Here is a 14,277-nt window from a genome sequence, read left to right as displayed (position 1 = left end):
TACACTTTCATAAGCATTTCAACAAATATATCAAATGAGTTAGTTCAAATACATATCATGAACTTATAACACAAATATATATAACATTCCATCATATCAATTTATAACATATATATAATTTCATTCATTTATATATTCCTTCCGACCATTTCGTTTCCATTTAATACCATTTCCATTTCTGTCTTTCATTCGAAGAACCATAGTACATTGAATTCAAATACTCGAGACTAATTTGACCACATATCCTGACATTATTGGCTACTAACACTAGCTTCAGACTAGGGTTGCTAAAACTAGCTTGGTTCGATGCTGCTAACACTAGCTTTAGAGAATCAGTAACATATGTTGGAACTCAAGTCATCAAATTAATACCTGATCACAACATCCATTTGTTTATACAAGTTGACATATTCGGGCTGCTAACACTTGCTTTAGATCAGGGTTGCTAAAACTAGCTTTAGAGAATCCGCAACATATGTTGCATCTCAAGTCATCGTATTAATCCCTAATCACAACACCCGTTTTTCTTTTCCGTATCATTTCAAACCCTATAGCCATATACACACTTTTCATGTATCGAATAGTCATTCATATACATCTTAACCTCGTAACATCATCATATACACATTTTCCAATCTTATAACAATTTCACATCATTCGATACCATATATCTATTAATGTTAACCATGTATTTCATATTTTACAATTTAGTCCATTCGATGTAAAAAATCATTGAAATTACAATTAACCTAAATTAATAGACATTATAATATAATTCAAACATAACATAATATAACATAGTAAGTTCCATATGAAATTACCTGAGAAAACAACAAACAAGGTGTTAAGGACTAATCCGTAATTTCTCATTTTCTTCAATTATCTTCCAGTTGATTCAAATCCCAATCCATAATAATTCATTACAATTTATCAACTCTAAACATCTTTTAACAGCCTATTATAACCATAAGTCAGTTTAATTTCACTTTTAAAAAGTTTCCCAGGGTTTTGCTTTTTATTCAATTTAGTCTCTAAAACTGAAATAGCTATATCTTTCAAATTTAAACTTCGTTTTTCAATTCGACTTCAATTCCATCCTTTTATAACCCTCTATTTTCATAAATTATAAAATTTAACATTAATTTTGAAATATTTACACTTTAGTCCCTATATACAAAAACTAGCAATTAAATTTTACAAACTAGTTCTTTTTCATATTTAAGCTTAAATTCTAACCAATTAACGCCAATTTCATCAAGTAATCAACAATGGTAACTTTTTAAAATTTAACAATTTTACAAATTGTAATTGCAATAAAACGACTAAATCGGGCTTACCAAATTAAGGGTTGCAAATTAACAATTTTATTTACTTTAAACTAAACTTAATTAATTAATTCTAAAGCTTAATTAATGGATGAAAATTTGCACCAATAGTAATTGGTTAAATTGCTCAATCGGTCCTTCACTAATTAAAATTCTAATGATTAATTTTACTACTTTTACAATTTAATTATTATGCCTTAATTAGTCACTAATTCGGAAAAATTACCTATCCAAAATTCAATTCACCTATAGAATAACTCTGTAAATATTTAATAAAAATATTAACGGGCTCGATTTATGGAAATAAGGTCCCGATACCTCATTTTCCAATATCACGACTTTCGAATCATAACACTTGTATCTTAACTAAATATCCAATTAACAAAATCATCGACCAAAATTCAACATAATACTAAAGTTAACTCGTAAATATTAATTAATAATATTTAAAGACTTGATTACCAAAGAACGAGTTTCAAAATCACTGAAAAACGAATTATTACATAAATATTTTTTAATTTATAAAAATATTAACTTGAATAATTTTAGATCCATATTTTTAAATTTATAAAAATATTATCAAATATTAAAAACGTTCCCATAATTCACCCTACAAATATTGCAACTACAGAAGTATCAACACGACAATCCAGGATTTTTTTTTGTTCATAGTATTTTAGGGAATAGCTCTCCCATTCGCATCACCTAATCAAACCATCGAGGCCACAGCTGGTGGACTTTCAAAAGTATAAATTCTCATTACTAAAAGGGCTGCTCTATTAGCCAAAATATCAACGGCTTTATTGCTTTTGATCTGAGATAATCAAATCATGGTAAGCTGACTTGCAAGGTTAGGTTTTATAAAAAAAAAGATTGCACTACTTTTTCTATCCAACATTGATTCTACATTATATGCAATCTAATAAACGCTTCTTCTTCTTTTTTTAATTACATTATCTTTTGAAATACATTCTAAATGGAACAAAATTTGGCATAAACAAATCGAGAGATATCCATAACTAAAATATATTTTTTTAAATATGCTTTCAATGTAAAATATATTTTTCTGAAAAGTATGTAATTTTCTTCTACTTAAGAGAAAATCTCTTTTATTTTTATTACTAATATTTCTTCTTTTAGAATTTTACTTGCAATAAAATGATTCAAATTTATTTATAATATCAATAATTAAATTAAATTTATAAAATATATAAAATACAATTAAAAGTAGAAATAATTTATTAAAAGTAGAAAATAATAAAAATAAAAGGATATAAAAACATTTCCTTAATTGCTTCTCTTACTACAGGACATTGTAATTATCATCTTTGCCTAAAATGTTTCTCTAAGGAATGTTGAATACTAATTAGCTCATATCAGTGAAGTTTGTTTGGATTCAATTTTAACAATTTTATTCTTATTTAAAATTGTGCAGTAAATTTTGAACAGAAAATCGTAATAGATATATATTTCTTAAAAACAATAAAAACAAATTTATTCCATTTAATTTTTTCTGTTAGCCAAAATCATGCCATCATTGTGATGATTTCTGTTTACATATCTCTTTCTTTTCTCATGAATCATCATTATTAAAAATAGGGTAAACTACCAAAATAGTCACTTTTGTTTGGCTCAGGTTACATTTTAGTCACTGAGCCGTTAGTTTCTGTTAATTATGTAATAATGAATCGATGTGTACGTGAAATCATCATTTCAAACAAAAATTCTAGGTTAATTTATACAATCGGTCCTCATATTTTTTCGTTTGGAGCAATTTTTTTTTTCTTTTCTTTTTTAACTTTCTTTCTTTTCCATTCTCTTATGCTTCTCCCTTTGTTTTCCTCCCTTCTCCATTTCTTTCAACGTAGTTTTTCTTTGTTTTATTTCTTTGAACAATTTAATTTTTTCGAGTGAGGCGAGCTTGTGGACTAGTTACAAATGGAAAGCATAGAAAAACTATGTTAAAAGAAATGAAGAAGGGAGGAAAATAGAGGGAGAAGCATAAGAGAATGGAAAAAAAAGTTAGAAGAACATAAAAGAAAATTTTTAAATTGTTGAAAATGAAAAAATATAGGAACCAATTGTGGAATCTAACCTAAAATTTTCGTTGGAAATGATGATTTAATGTGCCACATCAACTTACCGTTACACCATTATCAAAAATTAACGACTCAGTGACTAAAATGTTACAACACGATAACGTAAGTGATTAAAACGTAACATTTCAAATATAAGTGAATAAAATGTAACCTGAGTCAAACAAAAGTGATTATTTTGGTAGTTTACCCTTAAAACTATTAAAGAGTTAAAGGTAAGAGTTATTCAAAGAGATTTTTGTAATTAGAACCAAATCAAAAACATTCCTAAAGTAAAATTCAATACCAAAACGAAATTGTAATTAGAACCAAATCAAAAACATTCCTAAAGTCAAATTCAATACCAAAACGAAAACTATATATAGCCTCAAATTACCTTATTCTCATGCACCTACTTTTCAGCAAATTGCCCCCAGTCTCTCTCTCTCTCTCTCTCTCTCTCTCTCTCTCTCTCTCTCCTTTCTTGCTCCGGTTGCCAAATGACAAACATGTCTTCCCATTCCATTCACCACCTCTTCCTTTGCTCCTCTCCTATTCCTTCTTCTTCTTTATCATTCTCCTACAACCATGTTAGCATACCTTTTGCAGGTATAGTTTAAATTATTAACTTATTCGTTTCATCAGTATTTTCACTTTGTCTACTTCATGTAAGTTGAATCATGTTTCCCCCCATATGGTAGGAGAAGGGGAGGAAAAAAAGCTTTTTTTCTTCTTTTTTACTTTCTGTTTTTCCTGCAAATAACACAAAACTTGGGAAAAACTCTTTGGGACTTCTTAGTGATTGAATTGATCATCACTCTGAAATTCCGGGATTCGTTGAAGTTAATTATTATATCAGTAGACAGTAGTCATTTTAGTTCAACCAAGTACCAAAATGTGGTCCATATTATGTCCTTTTTCTATGTTCTTATATTGAAGGTCATAATCACTAATCACTGAAGATATAATAATACTAATTAGATTAATTAATTCGACTATAGGCACTTGGCAGTCATGGGGTAAAGACAAAGGACATAACGTTGATACTCACCGCTTATGCAGAGCTATATCCAAGCCCCGCACTCAAGGTACTTTGCTTACCTTAATTACAACTTGACCACTTTGGTTTTTTTTTGCCCTCTATGATTATCAACAAATTTCATATTATTTAACCAAGGCACTAAACTTTATTTGCAGAATATGCTGGTGTGTTTCAAAATGGTTTGCCTGTGATAAAGTGGAACGAGGTTGTGGATGATGACATCCAAGAAGGGGAAGCTTTTAAGGTGAATAATTTCAGCCTCCCACGAAAAGTGAAAAAAAAAACAAATTTTTTTTATTCATATGTAATCATAAGCATTATATATATATATATATATATATATATATATATATACACGTGGTAATGTGATTTGTTTGTTTATCCAAAAAAGAGTCTGGAATTGAGTAAGATTAAGGAACATGTGGAAAATATTAGATCCGTGTTGGGTTCCATGGAGGATGGAGAGATAAGTTGTTCAGCTTATGACACGGCTTGGGTTGCTCTCATTAAAGACGTTAATGGCAGTGGTTCCCCTCAGTTCCCTTCTACCCTTGAATGGATTTCCGACAATCAACTTCCTGACGGATCATGGGGTGACAAACACATGTTCGTGGCCCATGATCGATTGATCAACACTTTAGCTTGTGTTGTAGCGTTGAAAACATGGAATCTTCATCCAGACAAATGCCGAAAAGGTACTTCAAAGGTTCTCATTTTGAATGTTATATTCATATCCGATACTTATATTCAAACCCAACATTTTTTTTCTCTCTCTTGAAAGGATTGTCATTTTTCAAAGAGAACATAAGCAAACTCGAAGATGAGAAAGCAGAGCATATGCCAATAGGGTTTGAAGTGGTTTTTCCTTCGCTTTTGGAAATAGCTCGAAGTTTGAACATTGAAGTACCGTATGAGTCTCCTATCTTTCAAAACATCTACGAACAGAGGGATCTAAAGCTCACAAGGTATATATATAAATTCCCAAGCTTTCCACAATTATTATGTGTGCATAATGTAATGCAAGTATTATATGTGTGGGATAGGATACCAAAGGAGATAATGCACAATGTGGCCACAACACTACTACATAGCCTTGAAGGGATGCTAGACTTGGATTGGAAAAAGCTTTTGAAGTTGCAGTGTCAAGATGGGTCTTTCTTGTTCTCACCATCCTCCACTGCCTATGCTGTCATGCAAACCAAAGACGAGAATTGTCTTAATTACTTAACCAAAATTGTTCAAAGATTCAATGGCGGAGTCCCCAACGTATACCCCGTTGATCTCTTCGAACATATTTGGGCTATCGACCGATTGCAACGCCTTGGGATTTCAAGATATTTCAACCCCGAAATTAAACAATGCCTAGACTATACTTATCGGTACGTGCAGCATATAAGTAATTAATTTTCCTAAAGTTGAAACTGATCGTCAACTTTGGTTTTCTTTTTTTAAATTTCAGATACTGGACTGAAGAAGGGATATGTTGGGCAAGAAACACTCGGGTTCAAGATATTGACGATACAGCCATGGGGTTTAGGTTACTAAGGTTACATGGATACGAGGTTTCTGCCGGTATAAAGCTTTGGATCATTACATATAGCTCTGAAAATGGATTGTTGTTTAGGTTACTAACATTCTTGGACTTGATATGAATGGAACAGACGTTTTTCGACATTTTGAGAAAGGCGGCGAGTTCTTCTGCTTTGTGGGACAGTCAAACCAAGCAGTAACTGGGATTTTCAACCTATATAGAGCTTCGCAACTGCGGTTCCCCGGAGACCAGATTCTTGAAGATGCCAACCGTTTTTCATCCGATTTCTTAAGAGAGAAACAAGCTAGTAATCAACTTTTAGACAAATGGATCATAAGCAAAGACTTATCTGGCGAGGTAAATTATATATTACATATACAAATATGGAATAATCAGTAAATAATAACAAGTACTTATTGAATAAAACAAAATAGAATTTATAAATAAATACCAAGTTTATATTTATAAATAATAAAATAAAATATTCTCCATAATAATATATATATATGTCACTACTTTATAAAATTGATTCTCTTATGACTGATCTGTCAATATCGCCTATTAATAAGTGATTAGATACAATGTGTTGAACTTTTTTTTTTCCGTTTTCAGTTACTGTATTACTTTTATTTCGCACGTACTTTTGTGTGTGTTTTAAGTAGGGTATTAGGTTATCCCTCCACCCTTAATGTTCCATTTGAAAAATGAAAAGATTTGAGTAAAAATATAAGTAAAATAATTTGAAGTTTTATTCAAAAGTGAGAAAATTTGAGTAAAAATACAAGTAAAACGAGTTTGGATAAAAATAAGTTCCGTTTTTAAATAGGTTGAGCTTCAGATAGATTTTTTGGTTCGAATTTTGTTAACATTTCGTTATTATATTGTTACTATTTTGTTGTTATTATTTAGATATTGTTAGTTTTACTTCTATTTTAGAGGTATTTGTTTCCTAAGTTATAATTATCTTAATGTTATTTAAGTATAAATTTTTTTAATGTATTTTAATTGACTGAGACACATTTATTTGATATATTGTATTTTTTAAATTTATTTTTATATAAAAAATTAATATATAAAGGTTTGGGTTTGAGTTTAGCATTTTTATTTTGGATCAAACTTGAGTAGAATTTTAAATCTATTTCTCTACCAAATTAAGGTATAAAATTTTATATTGACTCGGCTAGAATCCGATTTAACTTGACCCATGATCGGATCTAGTCTCAACCAACCAACCCTGGTAGCTTATTTTTTCTATTTAGTTTATTAGCGCACTACTCCATCTCCATAGAGTGGGAGTTTGCAAGTTAAAAGCCAATTAAGTTAATTATAAAATATTTTTGTTTCTAAAAACTAGTATTTTATTTATCTTACAATTTGACAAAACATTAGGTCAAGTTTTGAAAGTTTAAATATAATCAAAAATTTGAATTAAAAAAAACCCTTGACAACACTTGAAAATTATCTTTGTATATTTTGATACCTATTAGTTAATTAACAGGTTGGGTTTGCATTGAAGTTCCCATGGCTTGCAAGCCTTCCAAGAGTGGAAACCAGATTTTACATAGAACAGTATGGTGGGGACGATGAAGTATGGATCGGAAAGACTCTTTACAGGTTACCTTTTCCTTTTCCTTTTCATAGTATAATTAAAAGTAGAAACTTTTATTATTCAAAAGAAATTCTATATAAAATTACAAATAAAAATATATATATTCTGCTGAAGACAGGAAATTAAATAGCTTACATTCCATTTAAAATAAATTACAGGATGCCGTATGTGAACAACAATGCATACCTTGAGCTTGCAAAGCTAGACTTCAACAATTGTCAAGCTTTACATCAGATGGAATGGAATGGCATGCAAAGGCAACCCCTTAACCCCCTTGCTTGCTCAATTATTTTAAATATATATCTAATCATGTTTACTCACAGTAACTAACAATAAAAATGAGTTATGGGTATTCTATGAGTTGGAGCAGGTGGTACTGGGAAATGGGTCTGGGTGATTTTGGAATGAGCAGAAGATCCCTTCTCTTATCTTACTTTATGGCAGCGGCCAGCATTTTCGAGCCAGAAAGGTCCCAAGAGCGGCTGGCATGGGCTAAGACCGCCTTCTTGGTTGAGACCATCGCCTCTTCTTTTCACAGTGGAATACACAGACCGAGCGATTATGAGCTCAGAAAAAGATTTGTCCAAGTATTCACAAGTTTGGATGATGCACCATTTAGCCACTTTAATGGAAGGTATAACCACAACTGCTTACATTAATTTAAGCTAAATCATAAAACTTATGCTTGTTCAGATTTTATGTAAAAAGCTGTACTGCTGTATTAGTCAAAAAAAGGAATTCCTGTAAGCCATTTATGTAGGGACAGGATGGAAAGACTGACCTGGGTCAATGTGACATGCCTAAGAAAGATTGACAAAGAAAGTGATGTTTACATGTGATTTATGTTGTAGGAAGTTGGACTCAAACAGGACAATGCAGAAGCTCATTGACGCTTTACTTCGGACACTCAACTACCTATCCTTGGATGCACTTGTGGCTCATGGTCGAGACATTAGCCGTGACATTCGCCGTGCTGTAAGTAATCATTCTATCCATATCTATCTTTCCAGTAAAAATAAAATCGGACAGCTAAACCTAGTGTTGGAAACTAGAAATTCCAATGTGGTAATTTGGTGCTTTCTAAATGTTAATATTTTCCTTGTGGGGTTGAAAAAAGTGGGAAAAGTGGATGCTGAAATGGGCAGAGGAAGGTGATAGGCACCAAGGAGTAGCAGAATTAGTGGTGCAAACAATCAATCTTACCTCTGGATATTGGCCCACGGAGGAGCTAGTGCCTCACCCCCAATACCCGCGACTATCCAATCTCATCAATACAGTTTGCCATCAGCTCTGTCACTACCAAAAGCAAGAGGTCAGTTGCATGAAACCAACAAATCTTTCTTATCAATTCAGCTGCATTCTTTCAGCATTTTCCTATATATGTCCTGACATAAGTATGAGGATATGATCCTCCAGGACCAACTAAATACATAGAATTCATAGATGCTTACACTCACCCTTAAATTCAAATCCAAGTAACATAATTTACATATATATCATAGATGCTTTCATTGATCTTATAGGTGATTTTTAAGGGTAAGGGGATAAGCAATCCCTCTTGATAGTTTCAAACAATTTACTCATCATTTATGATGTGAGGTGTTGCAGGTGCATGACAATGGGTGCTTTAATAACACTGACACAGATCAGAGAAGAACCCGGGAAATAGAATCTGCCATGCAAGAACTTGTTCAAGTGGTACTCGAAAATTCCTCAGACGACATTGACTCCAGATTCAAGCAAACATTTCTCACAGTAGCACAGAGTTTTTACTATGCTGCACACTGTGACTTAGAGACTATCATATTTCACATTGCTAAAGTACTCTTTGAGAAAGTACACTGATCAATCCTTCTTTTAAATTTGATGTGACTGTGATCATTCTTAAAGATTAATTCCATTTATGAACAGAGCAGGTTATAAAGCAAAACATAAAATAAAATCAATAATATCTGTTTCATGGCCACAAAAATTGAAATAAGTACTCCTCGATCAATCCTTCTTTTATGGTTGATGTGACTGTGATCATTCTTAAGAATTAATTGCCTTTATGAATAAAGCAAGTCATAAACAAATAAAAAAGAAAAAATCAATAATATCTGATTCCATGGCCACGAAAAATTGAAATAACTATTTTAAGTAAACAAATAGAAAATGATAAAAGCAATGGCTCACAGATATGAAGTCTTTGATAAGATCCATAGGTTTGTCCAATTATACCAAGCATCTGGCTAGATCATTTCTAAAGTTTGAAACTTCAAATCATGCATGCAAAATGAAATGACAATACCCAAAAGGAAAATGTTGGTCATTGTAAAATCCAAAATGAATAATTTTATCAACGTAGATGTTCATAAAATTCTATAAAGAAAAATCTCATTTAATAATATTGGTATTGGTATCTCATAAATTTGGAAAATAACAGCATGTTTAAATATCCCTCTCTCCCACCAAGGAAATCAATTTCTAATATAACTCCTTCATAGACTAATCTAACACTTTGCATAGTTATCATCATCAAATGGCTCTACTTAATTTCTATTTATAAAGGTAGAGACGATTTTATAAATTACAACTTATTAATTCAAAATTAAAATAATAATTCAAATTTAGTAATAAAATAATGATAATTAGTTTATTTCAAATTTAAAACTACATTATTGCGCCTCGTAAGATTGATGGTTGGTAGAGAACAATCTTGGATTGATGATGATGAAACAAAACTCCAACTAAGGACGTTGTAATAATAATCTCTTATTGCGAGATACATGTGACGGCCCGATTTCAGTGGTATCAAAAAATACTATTTCAGAACCCAATTTCAGTGAATCAAGTCTGTAAGGACGAGAAATAGAGATTAGGGAAGTTATTATGAAAATATATTGAAATTCAGTTAAACAAATTAACTAAGAAAGTAGTTAATTAAAGCTCAATTATTAAATTATAAAAGTTCAATCGCTATTGAGTTTTAATTTAGAAAATGCTTGAGGACCTAAATAGCAATTATCTAATGAACCAAAATAGTTATTTAACCATTGTCCATCATGACTTAGTGGATGATGATGTTGATTTGCACTTTGTTTAGGTAATGGTTGATTAAGTATAATAATAACTTAATTAAACTAATTAAGTAAGCTTAATAAGATTAAACTATGTATAAAAATGAAAATATGGGAAGAAAGATTAGAATGCTCATCTTCTTCCACAGTCCAAAGAAAGAAAAGGGGGAGAAAACTTCAAGTCCTCCATCCATTTATCCAAACCAAAATTACTTAGAGCAAGAATTGGAAAGAAGTGGAACAAGTAAAGGAAAAGTTAAAGTTGTTGATTGAGCCTTGAAAGATCTACTCAGTTTGTGTTTTGAAAGGTAAGTTTTCATGGAACTTACTATCCTTCCTTTTTTGATAGGTATGCTTGTATTTGTTTCATGTTAATTTCATCTATGGTTAAACTCATGCTAAGATTATAATGGAAATTGACATATTATCTAGGAAACATAAATGAACGGGGGTAACTTGTGATAAGTTTAATGATGTTATGTCTATTGAATTGTAGCTAGAAGATTGGAAAAAGATCTTTATATATATCATTAAATTGTAGGTGTGATTTGTACATAGCTACAATCTATGAATTCCGAAAATTGATATGTAAGGGTCACAGCATATATATAAATATATATATATGCATATATGAATGGTTGATGCCCATGTAAACTTAGTAGAAAGGCTAGGATACAGTTGACATGCCAATAGAGTCATATGTGCATCTATGTATGGGTTTGTTAACAATGTGGAGATTATGATATGTCGTTTAGGATCCAACATTTGTTGTGGATCATCGAGTATTCATTGTCTCTCTATAGACCTTGGTGTGGTGGAGGGATGTATTTGCATATGTATATGCATTTGTTGCCCACGGGCTTCGCACTCAAGTACTTTGGTGTGGTGTAGTTTATGCTCACATGAGCTATCTTGGTGTGGTGTAGTTCACCCGTGTGTCCAAGTCCATTTTTACTAAGATTGTATTGGGTAAAACATTAAATTGAATCTTGAAACCAGGTAATGGAAAAAAAAAAAGAACTTGATTTGCTAAACTAAAAAAGTATGCGGCCTGTAATGGCATAGACGAGTAGCCTAGTGAAAAGAATTGAGAATAGAATTATCTTACAAAAATTGGTGCATCTTTATGATGATTTGGTTATAGTTATGACGTTTGACACATGAGCATAAATGTTTCTTATGCTTATCATGTTCGTAATGTTATGTGCCTTATTTAGCTAGATTTTTGCTTAGTTCAATTGGTATTTAACATGTTCACCTACTATCAAAGTAAGTACATTAAATTCCATCTGAACTTACTAAGCATTAAATGTTGCTTACCTATCATTGTTTCTTTTCATGTAGATCCTTAGGCATTGGAGATCCCAAATCCAGTTTAGTGCAAATACCACACTATCATTAAGACGAAAAGAGTATGTTTATTTTTGTACTTGTCATTGTGGCATGTATATAGGGAGTCTTTCTTGTAGTGGTCAATCTTTTGTAATGAATGTTAAAGTTGATTTTCAAATATAAGGTTGGAAATGTCAAGTTTATGGTCAGGTGTTTAATGTCAGCTAAATTCTTTTGATTTCAAAAACCTCATGAGTTTCATGTGCATAAGTTTACTTAATAAGGTAATGAGTTGAATTGGTATTTAAGTTGAAATGTTAAATTAAGTGATTATGGATGAAAATATTGCTGACAATTGCATTATTTGGGGACTTAAAATCAATTTCAATTTTTCAATTTGGGTAGGTTGAATTGAGTAGGTAACATTTGAGGGAGTCTGCCACCAAAGTCGTGACACAATTTTAATGATGTCATGACGTCAACCTACTACTTTTCAATTCATGACATTGCGCATCTAAAGTCGTGATGCTGAGCCTCTATCGACGAAATTACAATGTGGGTTTACCATAGTCGCAACTCCAACTCACAAAAATTTGAAAACTTTGCATTTTAGCCCATATTAAATCTCTGAGTATCCAAGAGTTCTCATAGAGTTGTATAAAGTTAGATTATGATTGTAAAGCGTGTCAAGATTGTGTAATGATCATAACAACATTTGTAAATTGTTTATTTGAATCGCAATCGCTTGTTGTTGCTTTGGTAACGAATGTGACATCTCATAACTTAGACCCGGCGATCTGGTCAGATATTGGATGCTACATTTAGTGGTATCAGAGATTAAATTTAGTTGATTCTAGTAATAAAATGAGATATACATCAAGTCTAGAAATACATGCAACGATAGTCTATAATAGTGTGATGTATCTTTGATTTAAATTGGCTTTGATTTTCTCTATAGATTATCCATGTCGGCTAAATCAAGACAAGTTGTAAATGATGAAGTAGAAAGTAATGCTCTTGCCTCTAATTAAGGAGCTCAAAGTTTGCCTACCCCGCAAGGGCTAAGGGGTGATGTTCTTGCATCTGGTGCCCTAAGTGTAGTATTCTCATCTATGTACAATTATAATTTTGTCGAATAGATTGGTTAATAAAATTATTCATGAATTACGTTAATATCTTTTTTATATTGTCCTCAATGGTTTTTGCATGTAAAGAAAAATAGAAACAAATATTAGCTCATTGGTTGTCTAACATTTAACTAATACTAAGCAATATTACGTGGTCGGATCGTAAAACGGAAAGACAACTTATATTACTAGATGAACCTAAATATGTCCATAATCTAATCGAAAATGAGTAAACCAATTGAAAGATTAATATTCTGTCTATCAAGTCCAATTAGAGAGATGTTTTGTCTTAAGCATTGGAACGGATGACTTCCAGAAGATAAATACATAGATGTGACTGACTGGACTGACAATACACTGGACCAGACCCAAGCAGAATAGATCAAATCTTTTTATAGAATTATTCAATTGTGACATTCATAGTGTGACATACCTTAATCCTGAGTAGATGATAGACTATGCATGTGTGACTCATATATTTTGATGTAACTAAAAGTCTGAGTTCAAATAGATAAGGAACCGAAAGTTAGTGCGTTGGGTATACGACTTAGTGCGTTGGGTATACGACTTTTTCCGTATGTAACATCATTTACAATAGTGGAATTCATAACCCAAGACATGAGTAAATGATATCCTCTCATTGGTATTACATGATAGATGAAAAGTAAATGTGGTCATGGGTCGTTCGTTTTTGTAATTAATGACTTAATTACTATTTAATAGTAATTGACTTTTCATGAAGGAAGATTTAATGGTTACCATGAGATAAAATATGATAATATTGGGAGAGTGGATTTATCCCAAAGAGATTAAAGATATCCTATGAGGGTAACACACTTATGACAAGGCCATTGGACGAGCACTGATCGAGTTGTTTTCGTAATGGCATGTCATTAGGGAGAGCTCAGTCACGATACTATAGTGGAATGACTTCGTGACTAAATGAGTTTATAATTAATAAGTAAAAAGCTAGAACTTATCATTTAAGCCCTAATCACATATGCCCAATCGATCCATTCGTTAGCTCGTTGAAACCAGAAATAAATTGCATATTGGATCAAATGGACAGAAATTTATAGAAATGGTAAAGTTAGTGAAATGAAAAATATTCGAAAATGGATGTGGTTTTCTCACTAAGTATAGAAATGACACGAGAATTAATTTATAATTTTTTGAA

At 31.5% G+C, this 14,277-nt stretch overlaps 1 protein-coding gene across 2 annotated transcripts; it reads left to right on the top strand.

Moving 5' to 3' along the window:
• Positions 1–3,849: 3,849 nt before the first annotated feature.
• LOC105790720 (ent-copalyl diphosphate synthase 1) lies at positions 3,850–9,486 on the top strand. Of its 2 annotated transcripts, none has more exons than XM_052634467.1 (14): positions 3,850–4,009; positions 4,402–4,488; positions 4,598–4,686; positions 4,834–5,137; positions 5,224–5,407; positions 5,486–5,821; positions 5,902–6,014; positions 6,104–6,330; positions 7,490–7,587; positions 7,741–7,839; positions 7,953–8,216; positions 8,434–8,557; positions 8,700–8,894; positions 9,191–9,486. In XM_052634467.1, the coding sequence occupies exons 1-14, from the start codon at positions 3,901–3,903 to the stop codon at positions 9,425–9,427; spliced, it is 2,466 nt and encodes an 821-aa protein (XP_052490427.1). In that variant the 5' UTR covers positions 3,850–3,900; the 3' UTR covers positions 9,428–9,486. The 2 variants fall into 2 exon arrangements, with proteins under 2 accessions (XP_052490427.1, XP_012473916.1); XM_012618462.2 differs by having other exon boundaries at positions 7,472–7,587.
• Positions 9,487–14,277: the final 4,791 nt, after the last annotated feature.

Source organism: Gossypium raimondii, chromosome 8 (genome assembly GCF_025698545.1).
Source record: "Gossypium raimondii isolate GPD5lz chromosome 8, ASM2569854v1, whole genome shotgun sequence".
NCBI classification, from domain to species: domain Eukaryota; kingdom Viridiplantae; phylum Streptophyta; class Magnoliopsida; order Malvales; family Malvaceae; genus Gossypium; species Gossypium raimondii.
This window is presented reverse-complemented; position numbering and strand designations above follow the sequence as displayed.

Bases quoted from the DNA above. Each gene is read 5' to 3' on its own strand.
- LOC105790720 (XM_012618462.2), top strand. From the start codon at position 3,901: ATGACAAACATGTCTTCCCATTCCATTCACCACCTCTTCCTTTGCTCC. The intron at 4,687-4,833 runs GTGAATAATTTC...TATCCAAAAAAG, and splicing joins AAGAAGGGGAAGCTTTTAAG to AGTCTGGAATTGAGTAAGAT. The intron at 5,408-5,485 runs GTATATATATAA...TGTGTGGGATAG, and splicing joins AGGGATCTAAAGCTCACAAG to GATACCAAAGGAGATAATGC.